The sequence below is a fragment of the Coccinella septempunctata genome, chromosome 4 (genome assembly GCF_907165205.1).
Source record: "Coccinella septempunctata chromosome 4, icCocSept1.1, whole genome shotgun sequence".
NCBI lineage: Eukaryota > Metazoa > Arthropoda > Insecta > Coleoptera > Coccinellidae > Coccinella > Coccinella septempunctata.
This window is the reverse complement of record NC_058192.1, coordinates 7,108,641-7,131,843: the sequence shown is the minus strand read 5'-3', so window position 1 is coordinate 7,131,843 and position 23,203 is coordinate 7,108,641. Positions and strand designations below refer to the sequence as shown.

The 23,203-nt window shown below is 35.6% G+C and overlaps 5 protein-coding genes across 5 annotated transcripts in view; 2 read left to right on the top strand and 3 right to left on the bottom strand.

Moving 5' to 3' along the window:
- Positions 1-276: 276 nt before the first annotated feature.
- On the bottom strand, positions 277-5,585 carry LOC123310796 (radial spoke head protein 3 homolog B-like). Its single transcript, XM_044894455.1, has 8 exons — positions 5,421-5,585; positions 2,284-3,046; positions 2,036-2,114; positions 1,797-1,841; positions 1,074-1,373; positions 624-933; positions 485-574; positions 277-433 (listed from the first exon to the last, which is right to left on the bottom strand). The coding sequence occupies exons 2-8, from the start codon at positions 2,994-2,996 to the stop codon at positions 306-308; spliced, it is 1,665 nt and encodes a 554-aa protein (XP_044750390.1). The 5' UTR covers positions 2,997-3,046; positions 5,421-5,585; the 3' UTR covers positions 277-305.
- Positions 5,586-5,681: 96 nt separating this feature from the next.
- Positions 5,682-9,905, top strand: LOC123311488. The gene is made up of 4 exons (XM_044895502.1): positions 5,682-6,028; positions 7,417-7,836; positions 9,295-9,433; positions 9,493-9,905. Exons 1-4 carry the CDS (start codon positions 5,843-5,845, stop codon positions 9,789-9,791), a joined length of 1,044 nt encoding a protein of 347 aa, XP_044751437.1. The 5' UTR covers positions 5,682-5,842; the 3' UTR covers positions 9,792-9,905.
- A 125-nt stretch (positions 9,906-10,030) lies between these two features.
- On the bottom strand, positions 10,031-14,200 carry LOC123311486. The gene is made up of 11 exons (XM_044895501.1): positions 14,059-14,200; positions 13,667-13,804; positions 13,302-13,483; positions 12,942-13,238; positions 12,565-12,766; positions 12,138-12,446; positions 11,758-12,081; positions 11,372-11,650; positions 10,841-10,943; positions 10,466-10,564; positions 10,031-10,396 (listed from the first exon to the last, which is right to left on the bottom strand). Exons 1-11 carry the CDS (start codon positions 14,114-14,116, stop codon positions 10,105-10,107), a joined length of 2,283 nt encoding a protein of 760 aa, XP_044751436.1. The 5' UTR covers positions 14,117-14,200; the 3' UTR covers positions 10,031-10,104.
- Positions 14,201-14,776: 576 nt separating this feature from the next.
- On the bottom strand, positions 14,777-17,807 carry LOC123312321 (carboxypeptidase N subunit 2-like). Its single transcript, XM_044896687.1, has 8 exons — positions 17,404-17,807; positions 16,660-16,810; positions 16,460-16,603; positions 15,975-16,300; positions 15,651-15,784; positions 15,325-15,584; positions 15,143-15,268; positions 14,777-15,073 (listed from the first exon to the last, which is right to left on the bottom strand). The coding sequence occupies exons 1-8, from the start codon at positions 17,591-17,593 to the stop codon at positions 14,842-14,844; spliced, it is 1,563 nt and encodes a 520-aa protein (XP_044752622.1). The 5' UTR covers positions 17,594-17,807; the 3' UTR covers positions 14,777-14,841.
- Positions 17,808-17,923: 116 nt separating this feature from the next.
- Positions 17,924-23,203, top strand: part of LOC123312320 (sperm-tail PG-rich repeat-containing protein 2-like) — a 41,191-nt gene continuing 35,911 nt past the window's right edge. Inside the window, exons 1-4 of the mRNA XM_044896686.1 lie at positions 17,924-18,110; positions 18,534-18,637; positions 19,179-19,481; positions 19,613-19,840. Coding sequence (XP_044752621.1) covers positions 18,005-18,110; positions 18,534-18,637; positions 19,179-19,481; positions 19,613-19,840 — 741 coding nt within the window. The 5' untranslated portion in view covers positions 17,924-18,004. The remainder of the gene's footprint in view (positions 18,111-18,533; positions 18,638-19,178; positions 19,482-19,612; positions 19,841-23,203) is intronic.

The window sequence follows — 23,203 nt, the reverse complement described above, 5'->3', positions numbered from 1 at the left end:
AAAGTAATGACGTGTCTCGATAAATTCCTACAAACTATAACAAAAATTTCTCAATCAAACTCTTGAAGATAAGTCCTAAATAGACGCTCTAAGTTTCGAAAACTGTGCATTTATTTGTTTAGCTTATGGCCACAACTCGTTATTAATTGAAAAAATGAATAAAACCCTGCATAACTATCCTAGGATAGTAGGAGGACTGAAGTCTACCAAAAGCGAAACATTGGATGATTCCTTGGTCAGTTCCATTCCAGAGATTCCTGAGGTGAACTGAAAACTGCAATACCCACTCACCGTATATTTATTGTTCAAATAGCATCTTGTTGCTCGTTATTCGTCGTTATCTTCGTTATATCTTGAGTTTCTTCGCTGTCTTCCGGAATGTCCATGACACTAGTCAATTCTTTTCTTCTATTCAGTATGTCTCGAATGATGCCTTGAAATTGAGTTATTAAAAAATGTGACTATTTCAACATGAAATTCTCACCGTTCAATACATCTCCTGAACTCAGAATATCACCCAGTTCTATTGTCACCTCCTCCATCAACCAAGGTAGAAGAGAACCATTCATAGAAACTATGACAAAATGGATGAGTATGAAGAGATATATGGTGACTTATTTTACCTTTATCCTCCGGTAGTATACCTTCCGATTGTAATTCCTCCAGTACTGGTGGAATCAACTGCGATAAATAATTTTCGAGAAGAATGGAGGTACCTCCTGTTTTATTACGACGCAAGCGATCAACGAAATGCTTCTCCAGTAATTCTCCAGCTATTCTTTCTTCTTCCGCTCTTATCTCCAGGTACCTCCGTTGTTGTTCTTTCAACGAAGCGAGTTCTTCTTCTTCCAGGATTTCTATCAAGGCGTTCTCGACAGTTTTCCCTACTAAAACTTCTAGAACTGGTTGAACCTCTTCTTCGAAATCGAAGAGCTGGAATGTAACGTCGATAAAAAGTTAAAATTTGCATCCCAAATTTTCAGTTTATAAAGTTTCCTTTCATAATTGATTTTAACACTTGTTTTCTGGTGTTTTTCGAAACTAACTGACATGATTTTATTAAATTCACTCACATCTCCAGGTATTATTTGAGTTTCCTCGTCCTGAGCTTCTCTTTTCACTTGTTGGGAACTGATGATTCCATCGAGCAGATCTAGTTCAGTTTGGACAACACTGTCTACATTAGGAGGTTTCAGGAGGATTGCTTGGAGGTAGTTGTCGGTCTGGTTTCCTTCACTCACCATTCGGATATTTCTTGTCGCATTTGAAGTAATCGTTTCGGATTTCTTACTGGATTGCATTCTAGCTTTTTTTCTTGCCATAGCTCTTCTTTTAGCTATTTCTTCTCTCGTTTTTTTCACCGGACTTTCTTCCTGAGGATTGCATAAGACTCACAAATTGAATAAAAATTGTTCCTAGTTATAAAATATAATCCTAACTCTATATGTATGACTAGCTTAGCATTATAGCTGTTGTTCGATAAAAGAGTAATGAAACATGAGATTTCATCCATGTTTCATATTTCATTGGTATCATGCATTTTTCTAGAATAGTGAAACAAAAAAGTAGATAGGTATATATAGCTCATGCTCAGGCAGGCTGCAAGGTTCAAGTTCAATGCAGAAAATAATTCTTAGGTGTCAGCCAATAAGTGGTTGAATTTCATACTAATGATTATGAAATATTTTTCGTCGTTTCATTAAAGAATTTTTTTTTCTTGGATGAAAGTACGAAAATCAAAGAAAAAGTTTATGATTGTATGGAAGCATGACTTTCAGCTATATGCTCTTACATACCTGCGACAGGAGTTTAGCATATGCAAAATATGGATTCCACTTGGGCTGCTTATTGAAATAAATTGAAAAAATTAATCAACCTACTTATCGACTCAAGATGCGATGAGATGGAAGAACGAATCTGTTATCTCTCATAGTGTATCTAACTACTTTGTGTTTTAGTTGAATAAACTGAAAATCTTTGTAGTCATCAACCATTTATCTACCACAAGAATCAAACATATTTGTTGTAAACTCACCAAGTCATTCTTTTGAGAAACTCCACTGTCTCCATCTCTATTGGTCGGTTTTTCAGGAGATAAGGTCCTTGTTTCTCTCCTGTAAAAATACGTAGTTAAATGTGAACACAATAGATGCAACATTTTGTTTCGCAACGTTGCGAAGCACCATTTGCAAAAGAGGCTTGCAGAGACGTACGCACTGTTTGCAACGTTTCGAAATGTTTAGCAACACGATGGTTAAGCTGGAAAAAAACAAAGTAACTCACTTTCTCCTTTGTCTTTGTTCATTTGATGTGTCAATTTCATAGCATTCCTTAGTGTATGACACTCCAGCAGCTATAGCGGCAGCTTCACACCTGGACCTGTGGACATTTTGCGGCGGGGATCTACTCAAAACCATTGGTCTGCTGACGAAAGCATACAACTGTTTTCTGATGGGAGCATTCTTCCTATTCAACTCGTCTTCTTCGATTCTGGACGTCTTGCTTGGCGGCGGCGATGTTTCAGGAGAAAGAAACTGGCCTTTCTTCACGGTGGTTATGAAGGGTTTTTTCGAATTAGAAGCGTCGTGACCCTTCCTATCCGTTTGGAGTTTTTTCAGTTTAGCGTCCAGGTTCCTCGTGAACTCATCCTGTGTTCTGTTTTTCGCCAAATTGTTCAGGTTTCCGTGAGAAGCGCTCAATTTGCGGAAGTTTGAGTTGTTGGACGAGAGCTTTTGAGGTACGTTGAGGTGTCCATTGGATTTGGTCAGATGTTTCTGTTGGCTGATTTGCTGACTGGTCAAGTCGACTCTCCTAGTCGGGTAGACAATGCCGTTCGGTTTTCTCTTTTGGTTTTCCGAACCAAACGGCTTGAAAATCCTTTCCCCCAGTACTGTCATTGGGAGGTTATCGTTGTTTATCACTTGAAAGGAAGTGTTATCATCTCCATCGTCAAAGAGCGATGTTTGTAATGGCAAGGCGACTTCCGTCATTTTCATTTAGATTTGAAGTAGGATCACATGTTTGTATTCAAGAAGATGTGTGCTATCTGAAATCGAATTATTAAGTCGTTTTGAAGATTCCAACAAGAAATAGACGATTCATGCAGAACTGCATTCTAAACACCCTTTCAAAGGTTATTGAGAAATGGGAAAAAATTCTTTTTCCTCGAATCAACACATTGATAATAATATTGTCGTCATAACGTTTATATAATCCAGGATAATGGATATCCTCTATACGAATCGATCTTTGCATATATGTGGTCTAATTTATATAAACAAGAGTTCAAACATCAAAAATCGATGCTTCTCAGCAATTATCTCGTCCATCATATTGAATAAAAAATGAGGTGCCTAGAATATCATCCAATGAATGTTTTCAGGTATGAACTCGCTATTAGTACTTTAGATATCTCAAATTATAGGAAAACATCGACACCCCAACTTAGATTTTAATGTTTTATGACTTAACACTCTCATTTTATTAATGGTATCTAATCATCATTATTTCATATTTGTGGAGAGCAGGAAAAGAACTCATAAAAATAAGTTTTCGAGCATTTTGAGGAAAAAGTTGAGCAAAACCAGAGAAAAAACTGTATTTCGTAGCTCAGACATGAGTTTGCTTCTCCATAACATTGATAATAATTGATATTTTGAACCCAATTTAACCCTTGTACCCCAACACTATATTGGAAATTGACATATCCAGAGTTTTCCTCAGTTGTCTTAGGGAAAAAATGACCATTTGCTCTTATATTATCAATGACGAAATATTTTTCAAAATAATAAAAATGCGAAACAATAATTTTATCGTTGATCTTTAGATTTACAAGCCAAATTACAATGTGTGATATTCCTTTTTGGTAGGAAAATTGTGCCTATTTAAGTTGACCTTTAAACTCTCGAAGACGACTCTCTAATGAAGTCAAAAGTATATATTATCAGATACCTATTCAACTATTTCAGTAAAACAGTGAATTATCAAGTATTCAGGTCTTATTATCGATTAAACTTAGCTAAGGCATTCAGCATAGATTGTATCTTTTAGTAGCGAACATTAGTGTATAAAATGTTTATGCAAAGACGTTTTAAGGGAAACCAAACCATAATTCTTGAAATTCAAAGAGTTGGCCTTTCACTTATTATTTTTACACAATATTCAATTCAACAGATTGTACAGAATGTTCAATTCTTGATGGGTTTCTAGGATTAACCTCTACCCTCAGCATCAGTTGAATAAATAAATATTTCTAGAGATCCTGTTGATAGTCGCTCATTTTTCGCAGATAATTTTTGTTCGCCGGAAAGAAAATAGGTTTTCTTGAAGACTGCTCAGTGAAATAGATCGTGAATTGCAGGTATGATAATTTATTCGAAAAATTTATCCAAAAACACGCTTACTCGTCTGTAAGGATTTTGTGTTCTTTCCCTTATTGATGTAATTTTTGAAGGTATTGTTATGGGGTGGAATAAGCTGTGAAATTCCCCCATTGAAAAAATCATTCGCTTGTTTCCAGTGCTTTCAAGGGCTTAAAAGTTATAATTACAACGAACAAACCTATTATGCGTTGCCGATTCATGGGGACAACTTATAAATCAATTCTCGAATGACGAGGTCCTTCGTATTTCACTAGGTCAGATCGGTTTCGTTCAACAAGGTATAGCACTTATTTCCCACAGAATTTACAATACAAACAAAGCTACCACAGGTTTTCATTGACCACTGACCGCTGACCAGTTAGTCCGATACTTTTAGAAAATGAACGCGCATGTCTTTTGCTCTTAAGAAAATACTCCCTTGTAGGAGAACTTTCTTCGTGTGCTGTTTGATCTTGGGGACCCAACAGGGGTTGCTTTATTCAGCGGTGGTAAATTCGACCCTTAATCACATCATTTTAGGATCGTTGGAAGGTTTCACAGCTTTTTGTGGACTCTGAGACCTCCGCTATATCGATTTTTCCCATGTTTTCAATGCTAATTAATTCTGCAGCAGTTCATAATTCTTTCTTATCGGGATTTTCATCAGGTTCCAAGGTCGGGATCGGCATGCGACTCACCGCACCGTGATTTTTTCTCGGAATTGTATCTATTTTCACTGTTACTTTCGATGAAACGCTCACTTTGAATTCAGGAGTAGAAGGATATGAATCTTCCCGATTGAAGAGCCACCCCTGATATTTCTCGTAGTATATAATGCAGCCCAAGTAATTCGTAATTCGCGTTACTTAAAATTCTCAAAAAAGCAACCCCCTACGAGAGGGCACTACCCAACCAAGAATATTCGAACAGGGAATTTGTATCAGAATCTTGGAAGTTCAACAAATGCGTTCAACACTAGAGGTTTTGTATAATTCCTAGTATTTTCGTACACAAAAAAATATTCAGAAGGGAGAGTTCGTTTTCCTTTTAAATACTAACCTGAGAAACTTGTATCGGACATTTCTAGAGAGGAGATTCCAAGAAATGCAATGTGAGAACGATGTTAGTAAGACCCTTTCCTAGTGGAGTGCATTTTGCTTATACGATATCACAGAACGAGATCATCTCACACATCATTAATGCATTTATCACACATCAAATAGTCAAATAGGAATTCACACTTACTATTTGCACAAAGAATGATCTCTCTCTCTTATTTGAAGCTGATAAGATAAAAAAGATAATTAAAATGATTCCATCGGCATCATTGCTAATAACGTTTCGTAAGGATGTGCATGCCAATGCCGCATTGATAGTTTTCAAACGCTTCTCAAATAAAGTTCACTCAATTGAATTATCTTGTTATAAACTCAAGTTAATGCTCATTTGTAGCAGCACTTTTAGGTTAGTGCTTGGCTAGGATGAGTCTGTTGAAACATTTACGTGGTACTAAGGCCAAGCCTGAAGTATACGGAGATGTTGAACCTCAGGTCGGATTCAAATTAGCTTATAATTCTAGAACCGGGGAAGTTTCAGTTAAAGTGTTGGGTGCTAAACAATTACCGACCAGTTATGGGACTACGAAGACGCAAGGATATTTGATCAAGGTGAGGAAAGAGATGATTCCGAGAGACCTTTGTTGAAGATTTTTAACTCTACTCACATCATATTTTTTTGAAATATTGACACAAAAGAAGCAGGGGAACTTTCCCAAGAGATCATCAATTTATCAGTTAGAATTGTTGTTAGAACTAAAACAATAATCGTAATTTATTCTGCATTATTTTTTTGTGATTCAAAATGCGAAAATCAACAAAAGACTCTTACTTTCACTCACACTTTCGAGTCAAAAGTTGGATTGAGTTCCAAATATCTTTAGGACATGGGAAGATTGATTTTATCCATTCAAAAATATTGATTTATGAACGAAGTTTCAACAATCAGAAGTATTATAACAACCAATCTTGTGAACTCAGAAACTATAGGAATTCGGTCATTATGTGTAGGTACTTCATCTTCAACGGAATGCAGAATTTTGTACATCGAATATTTGGTATCCAAATTATGCCGTATATTTGTCGTTTGCATCATTTGACCTCTCCAGTTAAAGCAATTTGCATGTTTACCAATCATTTCGCACGAGCTTCCTCTAAATAGTGGTATTTGTTTTTCACGTGACATCCTGTTTGAAAGCAGCCAATGTATCAACGTCTCAATAAAATCCTTATTATCAGAAATCACTTTTTTGCGTTCACTCACCTTACAGTCCACAGAGCGAATAGGTAATCTTCGAATAAAACACCTGACAGCGTTTTGTTCTATCTGCTCCTTAACTAAATTTATAAACAACGAGAAGAATTTAAAAAATAGTTGTACAAACTCTCGAATGCAAGTAGGTAAATAATACCATTATATCTCACAATTATTCCAATATTATGGTTCAATGAACTCAATTCTTTTGAACCAATATAAAAGCAAGTCCCATTGTCGAGGAATCTTTTCATTGTTCAATGAAAACCTTTTGAGTTTGATACAGAACAAATATCATTATGGTCGCACTGTCCATTCTTCGATCATTTGCTTGTGGTTTACACTCAGCCCTGAATGCGGTATATTCAATAAAAAATTGGAATAAAAGTATTTTAAAGCTTCATATTAATCAATTGGAGTAATTCAAAAGACTGGAGAGAAATTTGAGAGGGGATTTGTTTATAAGATGATCTGTTTATATGTTCCTATTTTTCAGCATATATTTTTATATGTCACTGTTTGGTAAAGGCATTATAGGTTATATGTTAAATAAAAAGAATAGAGATATTAAATACTTATTAGAAATAACCAACAGGCATACGAAAATACCCTGTGAAGTGTGTTTTTTGAATTCATTTTCAACCAATAAAACTTTGTAGAACACTCCTTTCTCTACACATCGGTGCATAAACGTTAGAGGGAAAGGGTTCTTGATCACAGAATTCTATGAATCATTTTGTTTCAGCTGACCGTTTTCCCGCAAAAAGACAAATTCGAAACGAAAATCGTAGAACAATCATGGCCAACCTTTGACGAAGAATACAAATTCAAGATACAGTCGAATTCGACGTCCGGGGATTCCTTGAAAGGAAAATTTGTATCGTTCACAGCGTACGCCCTTCTTTACGGGGAACAGGAAAAACGGAAGGAAAACACCACTTTCATCAGTAGATTCGTAGCGTTAACGGGGTTTCACCGTCAGAAGAGGGATAGTAGGATAAGGAAGAGTTTTCGAAGTTCCTTGAGCAATCGTAGAACGATAGGCAGCGTAACGTACAATTTGGAATTGAAAAATTTTAGCGTGAGAATAAGCGACGATGTTAGATCAACCCCTGAGATCTGGAGAGGTCTGAAGGAGATATCAAGTGGGGTAGTAAACAATTCGGTGAGTATTTTTATAGCTTGGGCCCAAAAACAAACGTTGTTACATCTTAGTGGACTTGACCATAGGTCACTTAGAAAAACTCCCATTATTTCTATCAATTCCTTGAACATTTAAATTTTTATTTGCTGATATCTATCCTTGATCGCATTCCCAACTAAATTGTTGTAATTTTCGCAAAAAGGTTCATTTTTTCCAACATATTCAAACAATTTTGAAAGGAGGTTTTCTGTTTGATTTATTCTTGCATTTTCTGATATTTGATTGAAATAATCAGGTATTTACGAGTAATATAACAGGTAAGGGCTTACCACCTTACTTGTACATGATTTGTTATTCCATAACTCAGTTCTTCAGTAGTTTGTGGATATTTTTTTTGGCATTTTTTCCTGCTAGATTTTTTAAATTTTGGTTTGATATAGGACAGGATTAGAATATTTTGGAAGTTTGGGTAATTGGGACCATTCGTGAAGAATTTATAGCTTTTTGGTTCGTGCATTATTGAATAGGTTCAGGCAAACCGATATGCTGATAACCTACTGCTCAGGGATGTTTAATATTTATAATCCAGTACCTATTTTCTCCTATCATGGCATTATATTTTTTTTTGTCAACCAATTATGTGATCTCATGATGCCCCATTCCATTGCAGGAATTGAACTATTTGGTTTAATGATCTGCAATGAATTGAAGTTTATCTGTACATTCCTGTTTATAATTGGAAAAACCAAAATAGAGGCATGCTTTCAATCCTCGAAGCTCTTAAAGTTTTATTCCTATCTTTTCAATAGATTGAGTAAACACAGTAATTGGGACAAAACAAATGATATAAGAGGTTGAATATCATTCGGATTCCCTCGTAATTGCCATATTTTATACCGTATAAAACATTCTGTACAGGGTGGGCAAAATTCGTTGTCTACTGAGAGGATCTCGAGAACTATAGCTATATAGCTATAACTTTTTTGTCTTTGAAGTTACAAATCTGAAACTTGAACCTTCTACACGCAATTTTTTACGTAGACTTCACTGACAAGCCCGAAATATTTTTTCATTTCGAATCATCAATTTTTTCAAATGCAAACTTTTATTGAATTTGTTATTTTTGATTTAGAAAAAAAATCTTCTGTCAGTAGATTCTACGTATGAAAGTACCTAAGAAGGTTCAAGATTCAGATCTGTTACTTTAAAGACAAAAAAGTTATGAGAGTTTCCGGAATCGTCAAAATCTCAATTTTTGTTTATAACTCGAAATCTAAAAATGATAGGCCGATTCTGTTTTCAGATTTGGATTAGTCATGAATAAAGAGCTCTAGAATGTGTCATCCGTTTTCTTCTAGCTGCTATAGTTCTCGAGATCCCCTCAGTAGACAATCAATTTTGCACACCCTGAAATGGTCGCACATTTTGTTCATTGTCCTCGGATTTTTGTTGATACTTGAACCATTTTTGAACTTCTAGAAAGACAACAAGAAGGGTAGTGTGGAGGTAACAATGTTATATACAGTAAGCGAAGAAGGAAATAAAGATATTATCGAGATAGGGGTCTCGAAATTGAGATGTACCGTACAAACGATGGAGGAACACGAGCGACTTGGAGGTGAGGAATTTTAGAAACACGTGACATATAATGAGTACCTCCTCAATTATTTGTTTTAGGGAAACTCTACCTGAAAATTTCCGCCTTCGAAATGGACGACGTCATACAGAAAATGAAAAGTGATAAGTTCGACCCAACCATAAGTTTGAAACTTGAAAAAAAGTCGGCTCGGTTGAAGGTCAAAGTTGACGAATACAGTTGCACTCAATTGAGGATATTGATCAAATTGATGTGCACTCCTCTCCTTGGTCACAAGTTGGAATTGGGCAGAATAGAGATAGACAGTAGGAGTGACATTTGGAAGGACATGATGAAGACTCCCATGGTGGCAATCACAAAAGTCATTAATCTGGAGTAACATAAATATTCTCATTTTTGGGCATCTGAGTTCACTTTGATCGTGGTGATATTTTATATTTATCCTATTTATATTGTAATAGAAAATTGATTAAAATCGAATTCTAATATTGAATACTCAGAATATCATTACTGAAATCATCTAGATCACTGAGTCCCATCTATATCTTTTTTCTATAATTCAAGTCATGTACTTAACAAAACTGAGTTAATTTCAATTTCACCAAATCAAAAAAATTGTTATTCCATATACTTATAATAAGCTCACAATATTTTATTCAGCTAAAGTAAAATCACAGGACGAAATGCCAATATCAATATCTGTTTCCCCTTTCTTCAACAGCCCTCTTCAGTTCATCGTTTAGAGTGAGGGGTTCTGGCATTGGTGGAGGTATTGCGAATCCTATACTTCTCTTATCACTGTCATCAACATCAGAATTTTTTCTGGACGTCTCTTCTGGTTGGTCCAAGAATCTGTTCGCATGAGTGTTGTTATTCACCTCTTTTTGGGCATCCCCATAGTCTGAATCTACAGAATTCCTGTCTTGGTCGGGATTATACCTGATGAAACCAGTTGGTCTTCTGGTTGAAACGTCCTTGAATTTTCTTTAAGAAAAAAGATGAGTATTTTAGCCTAAATATACTCATGAGTTTGAAATAGATGAAACAACTCACCCAGATGTCCTTTTAGACGGACGTTGTTCAACCATCTGTACGGTTTTTCTTCTAACGGGTTCTGAAAAGTCTTCTGAAAAGTCAGTTTCAGTTCTGTTCCTGAAAAGTACGTACTATGTATCATATATAAAGAGTGCGTTTAACCTTTGTATCAATGAATATCTGCTAAGATGTAGTTTCTACACTAAAAAGTCGTATCGAAAAAATACGTCTTTAGTCTTAGGTGGGTTTAAGGTATAATATGAACGTATTTAAAGTCAGGTTTCCAATTTGAATTTATTTGCTTCAATACTCATTCGCTGGACATAATATTCAATATTCATTAAGAGGATCTCGAAATATAATACAAAAACCAAAAAATATAGGAATAATTACCTCATCCTCTTAAAATAATAGATAACAGTGAGGATTACATAGGCAATAAGAATGATGAGGAGCACAATTGTGGTTATGATCCATCCTGTGTGACTGCAGTCGTCTGGAAAATTATTATTTTGAAGTTATAATAATATACATTTATTGTCCGAGAACAACAGAGGCCATAAGAGTTCAGATTATATGTTACATCCTGACATCTTACAAGTATGTATAATACACAGAAGGGAGTAGCACAAGAGATAACAATGTCTAACTTGGTCATTCGACATGTTAGAAAGAGTGGGATGAGGGTTAGAGAGGATTAATTGAAAAGTATTCATTTCCGAAACAAAATATACATACATTTCCCGGAAAATTCACCGTATCTTTTGAGTATAAAGAACATTTATGAATTAACGACGAACTTATTCATTTTCTTGAAATCTGTTTATCATTGAAACTGGTAAAATTTCAGGGGTGTTTCATTATTTTTTGTGTTCAATTACAAACGTTCCCTATTTGAAAAAATAAATCGAAATTGAGAGTTACCTGTATCGGTTTTTGGTGTGGTTTCAGTTGTTGATCCAGTGGGCGTTGTCGTTGTTGATTTGTCTGTGGTTGACGAAGTTGGATCGCTTCCTTCATATGATAAAGTCAAGAAAATTGCAGTCTTTATTCTTCTCTGAATTTCACCTAATTTCAAATCCACATACAAAGAGAGAGGAACTGTTTCCCTTTGTAACAGATCCTTAGGTATGCTTTTGACTAAATTCAATTCTACATTACCTGACTCATCGCAAATTGCATTGAAATATTCACTATATTCGCCTGAAATAAAGATATTTATCTGATAATTTCGGTTCTAGTCGTTGAGAAGAAAGCAAAGTGTAGGGCAAAGACGATTACTTATTCTAATTCTTTCCATAACTACTTACTGTCTTCTAGTTTACAATCAACGAAGTCAAAATCTTTATTATTCAGTGGTATAGTGATAGTTGGCATGGCGCCTTTAGCGTCATCATCAAATGTATAATTTCCAGTGAAGAAGGATTGGGTAAAGTCAACACCTTCCTCTCCATTCGGCAAAAACAATGTTATAAAAGCATCATCGAGAAATGAACCATCAGCTTTCTTCGATAATGTTATGATAATGTTGATTTCTGTATTCTTCAACATTTTCTCATCTAAATTATTTTTCTTTGCCAAGGTCCAACCACCACTAATAACTTCCATTTCGAAGTATTCATCTAGTTCATTCTCTAAAATTGGAGTGAAATATTTTTTCAGTTGAAATTTCCAAAGAGTTGAAATTTACCTATTTTTATATCGACATCAGCATCCGACTCAGTCAGTTCAATAGTATCTGTCATCTTTATCTCATGATTGGCACCATTAATTTCATAGTGAGCCGTATATTTTTTTGTCAAAAATTTCACTTCTTCAGTGGTACTCTTGGGAAATATTATAATGACATCGGCTTCACTGACCCCTACATCTTTCGAAACATAGCATTCTACAGTTATTCGGACAATTCCTTCTGCTATTATTTCCTTGCTGAAGGGTGTTTTTATGGTTAGATCCACTTCTTCCCCATTCAAAGCGATATTGAAAAAGGAAGAGTATGCTGCAATATACAAAATATCAATGTGGTGGTTTACTCAGGCTTCAGTCAGAAGAAACTGTTTATTCCTCATATTATTCGAAACAACTTTTTTTATCCTTTTGAAAAGAAAATTACGTACCATCTTCTGGAATATCACATTGTAGTCCACTTCTGGAGCCTGCCAACTTGGTGCTTTGTCCATTTCTTGCCACTAGGGTTGTATTCTCCAGAATATAATCGTAAAAATACGAGGGCTGAGTAAAAGAAGGAGGTTCACTCAACTTTTCGTCAATTTTGAATGTGACCGGAACAGTACTGTGCCGAGGGGGATCCCCGGTATCCTGTAGGATTCAATTAGGTGAAGAAAAACGAATATAATTTAAAATATAAATGGACAAACGAATTATTTTTCAACGAGAAAATGGAGATTTTTTTAGGTACAAAATATTAACCGAAGATTTTCTCCTTCATTTTCCACAGTCCAAATGGGTTTTGAGCAAAAAGAACTAAACTCACTGTTGCTGTAAGTTGAAAGGTCCGATCTGCTGTTAGCTTTTCCACTCCATTGAACTCTAATTGCAATTTGTAGGAATAATTCTGCACATATGACGTTTCATACGTGAGTTCGCTTCCGAAATCCGAAGTGAAAATTATATTCTGATTGGAAAAATCGAAATCTTGTACTATTATTTCATCCCCGAAGTTTGTGATGCTGTTCTTTGGTGACATCGGCATTGGCATAGTATAAGTATAACTATTCTTTAGGAATACCGGGTCATAATCGTTTATATCAATTACAGTTATGGCAAATGTCTGAAAAAAAAGAACTGTGAGAAACAATCCCTGAATAAATTAATTGAATTTTCCCCAAATTACCAGGGTTCTTTCTTTCCCATCAGCGCAAGTCACACCAATTGTTGAAACTATTCTAACACTATTACCATTCACTACATGGTTTGTGCGGTCTATTTGTGAAAAATTAGATGACGGAGTAATTGTGAACAATTTTTTCTCCTTATCCAGTTTGATACAGAAGTAGTTGTAACATGGTCCATGTCCTATTATCGAGAAAATTTAAATCAGTCTCTACGTATTTTATGGACAAAGATTTAAAAAAATATATGGGGAATTGAGATTGAGCGCTTAGATAATATGCTTTATAGGAAATTCTTGAATTGCCAATTAATAGAGAATCATGAAGGATGAATAGGTAAGAAACATGTAATTGATATCAAACTCACTTTCTATGTTTTTATAGGTTTCACTAAAAATTACTTTGTGCGTATCGTTGTCTTTGATAGGATCGGGCAAGTCCAAACTAGTGTTCCAATCATTATCAGTTATATTTTCGACGTAGCAGTTTCCATCAAGATTGTCATCTAGAATAAAGCTACCATTTAATCTACAGTAATGAAAATATCATGAAATATCAATAAATTGTGGAATAATAAGAGTAATTTGTAATAACCGCCAGATTTGATGCGATGAAAAATTTGAATCTGACTCAGAAGAATGTGAATATTCGTAATGATGAAGTGTGGACTTTCCTGTTGAAGGATTTCGAATGAATAAAAAATAATCAAATCATCATAGTCTTTCAAAACTGTCAAACTGAGCTACATCAAGGGTTTACCTAGAGCTTGATTAGCATGAATCAATAAAAGAACACTTGCTACACATAAGAAATGCATTTTATCCACAATTTTTCATTACACCTCACAGAAACCACCTTCGAGATAGCTTGTTATCCGTTTAATCTCTCTGAAATAAATCGATTTCATTGTTCATTAATATGATTATATCGAATAGATAAGTAGGTCGCATTCGAGATATGATAGAGGTTGTGTGCTTCCCCAAAATAGTATCCTAATTTCATTTCTGTTCAATATCTTTGTGTTTTGCATATGTGATCTTCTCGTTCTGATCGTGGTTAGAACAGAATTTTATTTATATGCTCCATTCTGTCGGAAAAGTTTTGAATATGATTTGTTTCAATTAGAATCGAAATTGATTCACCTTTATAAAAACCTCTGATATTGAATCAACTACTGCTTGGAGCTAAATTGAACTGACAAACTTCCATCACTCTAAGTATTAACAGAAATACAATTTCATCGAGAAAGAGTAAATATTGACCATGGCTTTGGTCTCATTTGACATCGTCAGAGCAACATAACTCATTCATTCTAACGACGTCAATTCACTCCCCTATCTCCGCTCTGAGAGTTGGAATGAGATGCCACGAAGTTCTCACTTTGTCAACGCCTAGGTGCGCAACGACCGATTGAAAATTTAACATCTTTAAAGGAATTAAAAACATGTAAAAAACTACCGAAAAAATCACATACATATACTCCAACTTTTTTATTCGTACAGAATCGAGAACCTCATACAGTGAATCTACAAAGGTACATATTTATAGTTTTTCACTATGTTCCTTCGGCATGACACCAGATTCGTAGTTTTCTCCAGCCTTGCCCGCGATATATTTCACTGGAATCCTTGGTGCTAAGTTTATCATGCTAGCCCACTGACCCTCGCAAAGATGCTGGAACCTCATATTCTTCAGGAGTTTACCACCAAGATCGCCAGGTCCTCTACAAGTTGGCTGAGAATCCCAAAGCTTATTGTTATTATCAGAAACCCACCTGAAATCCAAAATAACATCTTCCGTTTTCTCAATTCTCATAATGAAAAACTTTCTTGTAACTACTCACAACGCGAGATACAGAATATGACAATCACAATGCCACTGGTTCTTTGTCATCTTGATTGAAGTTATGTTTTTCAGGGGATCTAGAGTATTAGGTTGCAGGAAGCGGAATTTGTTGCTATCTAAATGCCTACAACAACATGGCGATAATCCCTTTTTTTGAGTAATTACTATAATGAAACTTACAACTTTTGGACATTGGGTGCGTACAAGAAAACGTCAGGATGAATGTTTTCTAGAAGATTGTTGTTTATCAGTAATGCGGAAAGATTGTCCAATCCCATCAGAGCCTTCTCTCCTAACTCGACTAGAGAATTCGAGTAAAGAATCAGTTTTAACATTTTGCTATTTTGAAGAAATAACCCCTCCGGTATATCTAGTATGTAATTCTGACCCAAATTCAATTCTACAAGTTCTGTGAGATCTTGGAAAGTATCTAGATCGAGCTTGAAGAAAACATTATTGGAGTATATTCTCCACATAGAACTATGATCGAAGATATTTATACTCACCTTCGCTATTCTATTCGATGCAAGTTGAAGAATTTTAAGATTGTGCATGTTACCAAAAAATCTTCTGGAAATGTGAGAAATTCGGTTTTTCCTCAAGTTCAAATATTCCAAATTGGATAAAGTATCTAGAATACCTGCGGAAATAAAATGACAACATATTATATGTATAATTTTTTTCGTCTGTTTCTGGACATCAGTGTTATAATGTTTTACTTTTTTTTGCTTCACCAAAATTATTTATATTCATTGATGTGAAATATAAATAATTTCTGATATGCATAAATATAGGTTAACCAATATTTATCATGGAAAAAAACAGTTTACCCTCATCCAAATCCTTCAGTTGATTTTCAGCTAAGTTCAGTCTGGTCAAAGAACTCAAATCTCTAAAAATACCTGCAGGTATTGACTGTAGTTCATTGTTACTTATATCCAAATCCTCCAAATATTTCAAGTTACTGAACAGTAGTTCTGGAAGTGTCTTCAGTCTGTTACCAGATAAATGCAACATGATGACATCTTGACAGACAGCGAAAATATCTTCTGGCATACTTTTGAGTCGATTGAAGGAAATATCCAACGTTTTGATGTTTCTCAAACCCCAGAATATGTTCTTGTGGAAATCGAGCAAGAAGTTTTTGTGCAAACGCCTGTAAAAAACAAAAGGAAATGCTGTGATTTTAAACTTTAAGATTAGGTTGAATACGAAAATAGCAAAAACTAAATTCTGAAAAAAATTGAAGGTAGACCCCCAATTTAAGGCATAGGAATTCCATATTTGGACACATTCCTCGAAGTATTCTACTTACAGGTATTTCAGATCTTCGAGTTCATCGAAAATCGACTCTGGCAAATAGTCCAATTCGTTGTCGAACAGATCCAATTCTGTTAAAAACAAAAGGTGCTTGAACGCATCTTTGTTTATTGTGGTAAGTTTGTTCATGCCGAGATCTCTAGAAATAGAATGGAGTTGAAACTTTTTGTGAGTTTTTTTCGAAGAAGTACCCACATAACTGAAGCATCGTGTGGAATTATCTGCTCTGAAGGTAAGGATGGTATATTCTGCTGCCAGCAGCTAATGGATTTTGTCTCTGGTAAACATGTGCAAGGTCCTTTGGAGCATTCGAGCCATCTATTGTCATCTCTGGAGATAACCCATACTGCAAAATCATTTAAAGCACTCTTTAAATGTTATTTGGGTCCTTTTTTCTGAATAATCGATCTTACAATGAGAGATTTTTCCTCGAATACTCTTGCTGCGCATCTGTATACAGATTTTCCGATATTAATGCGACAAAATTTGATCGCAGATTCTCGTGACAAACTTTGGGGACCACTTTTTTAATTTTTGCTTGGGGGGCCATGCTTTCCCCCCAAAAAAGACCCTTTCTTATCTCAGAATCCATGGTAGTTCCGCGTATTTTGAGTTGAAATAATTATGAAAATGTCCTCCTTATCTTGTAAAAATTATCTCTTTTCCTACGAGTTTTTCTGATATGATCTTTTGAAGATTAACCGCCGATGACATTCAAAACAGTATTTTCATGTTTACTTTTCATGAAAACCAATGTGTCCATTATGAGTAGCTATCAATATGAGATGCTGTGATTGTAGCCAGAATTGGTTCCAGTTGACATTCTCATCTCTCGAGTGGAAAAATATGTTTTTCATTCAGAAAAAATAAAAAGCCACATGATTTCAGCATAAATTGAATACGTACCAATCCTTACATAATAATAATATGCTAAAATACCTGGTTGTTCTAGTGATCGTATTCTCCTTTCTAAGTTATGAAGAAGATTGTTTGTCATGTTCTCCATCAGCTCATAACCAAATTCTTCAGCGAAGAATTTAGCCTCTCTCAAACCCTCACAGGCATTCATCAGGCATTCGTGTTTTTCACATCCAACAAGGGAAAAGAGGAAGAAAAATATCACCAACATTTTGCTAATTCTTCTTCTGAGCAAGATATCTATCTGACTGACCTATAAATTCAATGTACTGACCTAAATTAGGACTATTGTCTTCTAGATTACATCAATTATATCGTTAATAAGATTTACTGCAACTAATTTGAAATTGGCCAACAAGTGGAGAGTAGAGATAATTTTCAATTTGTATCTATCCAAATGGGGATTGTAGGTGGTGTCACTGTATACATTATAGTTGCGAACTACAACTCCCAAGGCAGAAGTTGTGAAAAATCAGGGTAGTGGTAAGCAAAGATAAAGAAAAAGAAGATGTAGAAATATAAGGTTCGTTCAACCTTCAAATACTGACGTAATCAAAAATAAATATCGACAACGTGACAGGTTTTGTTATTTTGTTGGTTTTTTTGTGATTTTTTTTCCGCTATGTATAATAATTCTCCACGATTTGGAATCCAAAAACCTACCCCTACACCCCCTGAAGTTGGTCCTTTCACTTATATCCTTGATGATTGTTTTCAGCTACAAAGAGGTAAATCCAAAGATATTAATATTATTATTTTAGTGGTGTTTATCTTTGGGTAAATCACCCGTTGAAAACCGAAGTTTCACTTTTTTCTTGAGGGAAAACCTAATCTAAGATATTTCATTCGAATGAAGAAATGCAATTTTTATCGATACCATTCTCAAAAAAGTAATGTTGAATAGCTTCATGTCCTTTTGGTTCGTCGATGAAAAATCGATGTGGTGTCTGCAAATATTTTCGAGTGAAATGACGGAGAGCTTATTTGGACGTTATATCCAGAAAATATATACTCTGTAGTAATCCTTTCGTTTGAATCTTTCGTTTATTCCTAATTTTCGAAAACGTTTTCTCAGTTTGTTTGGTGTGGCAGATTTTACCAAATACGAAAGCGACAATACAAGCTTGTCATTCTTCCTTTTTGTGTTTCAGTGAATGTAGTGCCATTTGGAGCTACTTCTGAAAGAAAAAATACCTTTGCACATGTGAAGTATACCGACGCTCTTTATGATGCTAGGTCGACTAAGAATATTGTGGTACGTAAAAAAATATCAAGCTTCAAGAAATGCTGAACCAAAAAGTAACTCTCTGGTTTAGCATTTGGCTCTTTGGCTAAACAGCTAAGCTCACCATTTAGACCTGCAATTCATTGTTAAAGATGCTTCTTTCATTGTATTCTATAATTTATCATCCCCATCAATGATATTGAAATGGCTTTCATCTTTCCGGAGGCTTTTTGAATATTTAAAACTCTGTTGGGATGCCCATATCAAACAATTGGAGGGGTTCTTTCGAGTCCTATAACGGCAGAGTACGCCACCTGTCTTTAGGTAGACGGATATCACGGTGGATGTTTGTAGAACCACAGCGTTTTAAAGTAGACGGTTGTGGTAGAACCCTGTTATACTGATAAAAGCAGCGCTTGGGGAGAGTCACCAAAGATTTAAACAAAATCATTATCCCTTGGGACTACCGATACCCGCAACTAATTACTGACAACTCAAACGTATTTAACGTTTCTACGGAAATGTTTTCGAAGCCAGAGTGCACCCAAATTTTACATTTAATTTTTTGTAGGGGGGTCATTCCTTGAGGAACAAAGCTAAACGGTTCGTATACAAGCATTCGGATGTGCCTCCACCTGGCACATATGATCCGAAGCTACCAGGAAAGCGGAAACAACCATCCAATATACCACCACCTGGTAAAGGCAGAATTTATCTCTGCAACGTACCGTACAGTTCCTTGGGTAGCTCACCCTCTATACCAACGAAAAGGGATGCCTATGGATATAAAATAGGCGAGAATGGAAGTATAATCAAAAATATCGTCCCTCGAAGGCAGAAAGAAGTAGGACCCTCGACGTATTATATCCGTGTGGTAAGTTCATCGGATCCTGCCCTATGGAGGGTAACAATAAGGACTTTTTGAATTTTTCTTGAACATGTGACGCCCTCTGTCGTCCAACTGCTCAACAGATTGTCCTTCGCACCCTAAATTTCTGTTTCCAGTCCTCCTGCGTGAACGAGGATCCCTACAGCGGTTGCAGATGGTCCCGTCAAACCTCTGCGAGGACGACGTACAAAATCAAAGAGGGCCCCGGACCAGCTGCCTACGACGTTCGGAAGGTATCTACGTGTCGACGCGACGATGTTGAGGAGGAGTACCGGGAGATGGCAAAACGATTTTCGTATCTACCTAGATATACCGAACAGCAAATGTCCATGGCTCAGCGACAGGTAAAACGAAAAGAGAAAGTTCAATTCTGATGGGAAATGGGTGAAAATATTCGGGAGATAAAAAGCAATTTTGATTTATAATGGATCCATTTTTAGATTCTTCCGAAAATTTCCCGTATGTACTGGATGTACTGGATGTACTGGATTTGTACGAGTCGAAGACTCGTACAAATATTTTAACAGTAGATTCTTGAGGTCAAAGGAAACACTTTTTTCCTATACGATGTTTTCTGATTCGGCCCTGATAAAAGATATGGCTATTTTAAGTTTTCATAATGAGCTGTGTTACCCCTGGAAAAACAAAATTACCTTCAGAATAACTAGCTAAATCTGCGACCCTCCTACACATCTATGGGTCTTTCAAACAGAGTTGTATTCAGCCAAAGTACACAATTTTTCGAATTTCACAGATAGTTTTTAATTTTGGAACATCAAATTACTCGAAAAAGGCTCATTGTAGGAGAAAATATAAAGAATAATACTTTTATTTTTCTGAACGTTCAAATATTCATTAGATAGCGTCAATCTTAGTTTCAAGAGTTGGATCCTTTGAATTTTTGGCATTTTTAAGGTACGTAATGGTCATGGGTGATATCTTGTGTTCGAAAAAGATTCGTCAAGCAAATAAAAAACTATATTCCGAAATTCATTTCATTCGATGAAACCGTTTGGGAGAAAGAACCAAAAATAACATTTTTTTATGATTTTTCAAGAGCCTGTATCTTTTAAACCGAGGCGATTCGGAATAAATGGTGAAGGAAAAAAGTGTTTCCTTTGACCTCAAAATCTACAGATGAAATATTTGTACTAGTCGAAGGCTCACCCTATTTGCAAAAAAGGAATTTGTCGAATATGATGATCAAATAATGGGAAAACAAGAAAAAATGGAAAAAAACTATCAAATAATGTCAAAACTTAACTTGAAAATACAATACATATATCTGTTCAACTATACTTCATTCAAATTTATTTTAGCAGTCGGTTGGCCATGAAATAATTTTCTCAAGTTTTTGTAACTAGAACGAAGTTAGGTTGGCACTCATGAAATGTCGTTAATGTCATAACGCCGTTGCCACAACTAATATCAATTTTTATTACGAAAATTCGAAAATGCCGTTGATTGAAAAAAGAGACAGGGTTTCAGGAAGTGCTATTTAGAATTCAGGTCCGCTCATTCAAATAGTTATACCCTGATATTCTAAAATCCACAATACGTCAGACGGTAGCGAACATATTCAATGTAAGAGAATTTATATATATAATGTTTCATCTGAATCTAAACGACTTATATTTCAGCTGAATATTTCCACAATCAGAAAGATTGTGAATGAAGAGTATGACAAAGAATTTCCTTCTATTGGGAGACCCAAAAAAGTGGTGGCATTTCAGAATTTTATGTTTGAGTGAATTAATGCGAAAAGTTAACTACAAGATTTTCGATAAATGTCATCGGAGAATGAGTTCCCTAAGATGGATTTTTCTGTTTTTCATTTGACTTATCCTATACAATGTCTTAAGGTAATAATAAATACCTAATTATTATAATTACATCAATGTGTTAAGATGAATAGCCACAAATACGCGCAAATTGCCCTGTTACTGTTTATTCATGTGAAATTTTTGTTCAACGGTGAAATTGCACCTTAACTTGAAACTTCCTTCAACTCCTTTTACTTATATTGATGCAAGATGATTTTTATTGAAAAATTTAACATTCTTGTAATTATCTGTTAATTCCTTCGGGAGATACCCATTCCCTACCCCTGCATCATATGCATTTCATCTTCGGGTTAATATTTTTGAAATCTACAAATGATGTAAGCCAAAGAAGATAACGAACATTAACTCTCCCCAAGCTAGTGCATATTATGATATTATACTGATCTCTTGTATTTTCCATGCAAATAACTGGATTTGGTATGCCTTCAATCAGTTTGTATAAACTTCAATTATGTTCGTCAGATATTTTCCGAAGAGATTCGTCATTGTGATGAAATACGTAATAACAGAAACTTTTACGTAGAACGGGCAACATAGCGTTGATTTAAAACCCAAAAATGTTTTGACAAGCTTCATAACCACACATTTTCGTACTATACAGAGTGAAATGTGTCAAATTTCCATGGCCAACCGACTGCTAAAATAAAGTTGAATGAAGTATACTTTGAACAGATTGTGAACAATTCTGAGTGAGAACCAAAAAAAATCTGAGAAAAAAGCTCAACATTGTACCTAGATCAACTTGTCAAAATTCTGCGCAGTTGTCAAAGTGGATCGGGGCTCAAACTCAGCTTGAACTTGAACTGTACAATTGGGCGTTCATTTTGTATCACCACTTGGGTTTGATTTTGATAGCCTGCCAAGAATTGTTAAACGATTAAGGCTACCCAAAGGCACAGATAGAATCTAAAAAAAGTACGTGTTTGGTCGAATATGCACAAGGTTAGCAACCCCTCCATTGAGATGCATTTTGAGATATTCAGTTCGATATCTTCGGCACAAGTGAAGATTGTGATGTTCTATCCAAAAAATATGGGATCAATTCGAACTGAATTTTCAGATGTCCGGTTTTGTTTCTATGGATTAACTGGATTTCTGTGATGACCTGACTTTAATGAGGAGGCTCGGTAAAAATTCGATGGTAGAATCCTTGTTCTCGTGACCGTATGCCAAAATATTCGAATCTGCATTTCCAATTATTCCAAGACAAACCGCGGACAATGACGTATAAATGTGGTCCGCGGCAGACATCTGGGCTGCATCTTCCCACAATCACCCCGAGTTCGGGATTGAAAAAAAGCAACAAGCGCATCCCGCCATAGATCAATTTCCCCCGTCCCACAAGACCACCGAGAGAATAAACCCGTCTTCGATTCGTACCTTCCTTTTTCTACTCCTCCAAACGTGCATAATAAATACTCGGTCCGGATGGATTCGTTCCAATTAGTGGAACTAGCGGCAATTTGCGGATTCCTTATCTCCGGCCCGCTCCTCTCACACTAGAAATTGGGCAAACGAAAATATCCTCTTGAGACGCCCACGCGATCTGCCTCGGAATTAATGAAGCCCGCTTCCTTTTCACCGAGCTCGGCCGGCGATGCGGCTTAGGTCGGGTGGGTAATGGGGTATTTTCCTAAATTTCAAAATATATATCAACGAAATCCTCATATCTCAAATATATGGAAAAGTATTTTTTTTCTATTTTAACAGTTGTATTTAGCCTGTTTTTAATTACGGAAATTCACATCGCGGAGGCATTCTCCCAGAAACATTCTACGTCACTTTTAAAATCCGGCATCGTTGGAACACTCATCAATTTTTCTCATCCAATTTTCTGATCTCCATATATTATTGCGTCTATGG

Excerpts from the sequence above, each read along its gene's own strand:
- LOC123311488 (XM_044895502.1), top strand. The coding sequence starts at position 5,843 with ATGAGTCTGTTGAAACATTTACGTGGTACTAAGGCCAAGCCTGAAGTA. Across the intron at positions 6,029-7,416 it reads CGCAAGGATATTTGATCAAG|CTGACCGTTTTCCCGCAAAA; the intron begins GTGAGGAAAGAG and ends ATTTTGTTTCAG. Across the intron at positions 9,434-9,492 it reads GGAACACGAGCGACTTGGAG|GGAAACTCTACCTGAAAATT; the intron begins GTGAGGAATTTT and ends TATTTGTTTTAG.
- LOC123312321 (XM_044896687.1), bottom strand. The coding sequence starts at position 17,593 with ATGTTGGTGATATTTTTCTTCCTCTTTTCCCTTGTTGGATGTGAAAAA. Across the intron at positions 15,269-15,324 it reads GCACCCAATGTCCAAAAGTT|GCATTTAGATAGCAACAAAT; the intron begins GTAAGTTTCATT and ends ATGTTGTTGTAG. Across the intron at positions 15,074-15,142 it reads CATATTCTGTATCTCGCGTT|GTGGGTTTCTGATAATAACA; the intron begins GTGAGTAGTTAC and ends TTTGGATTTCAG.
- LOC123310796 (XM_044894455.1), bottom strand. The coding sequence starts at position 2,996 with ATGAAAATGACGGAAGTCGCCTTGCCATTACAAACATCGCTCTTTGAC. Across the intron at positions 1,842-2,035 it reads TTTCTCAAAAGAATGACTTG|CCCAAGTGGAATCCATATTT; the intron begins GTGAGTTTACAA and ends TTCAATAAGCAG. Across the intron at positions 934-1,073 it reads CTCAAATAATACCTGGAGAT|CTCTTCGATTTCGAAGAAGA; the intron begins GTGAGTGAATTT and ends GTTACATTCCAG.
- LOC123311486 (XM_044895501.1), bottom strand. The coding sequence starts at position 14,116 with ATGCATTTCTTATGTGTAGCAAGTGTTCTTTTATTGATTCATGCTAAT. Across the intron at positions 12,082-12,137 it reads TGATGTCGATATAAAAATAG|AGAATGAACTAGATGAATAC; the intron begins GTAAATTTCAAC and ends CTCCAATTTTAG. Across the intron at positions 11,651-11,757 it reads TGATTGTAAACTAGAAGACA|GCGAATATAGTGAATATTTC; the intron begins GTAAGTAGTTAT and ends TCTTTATTTCAG.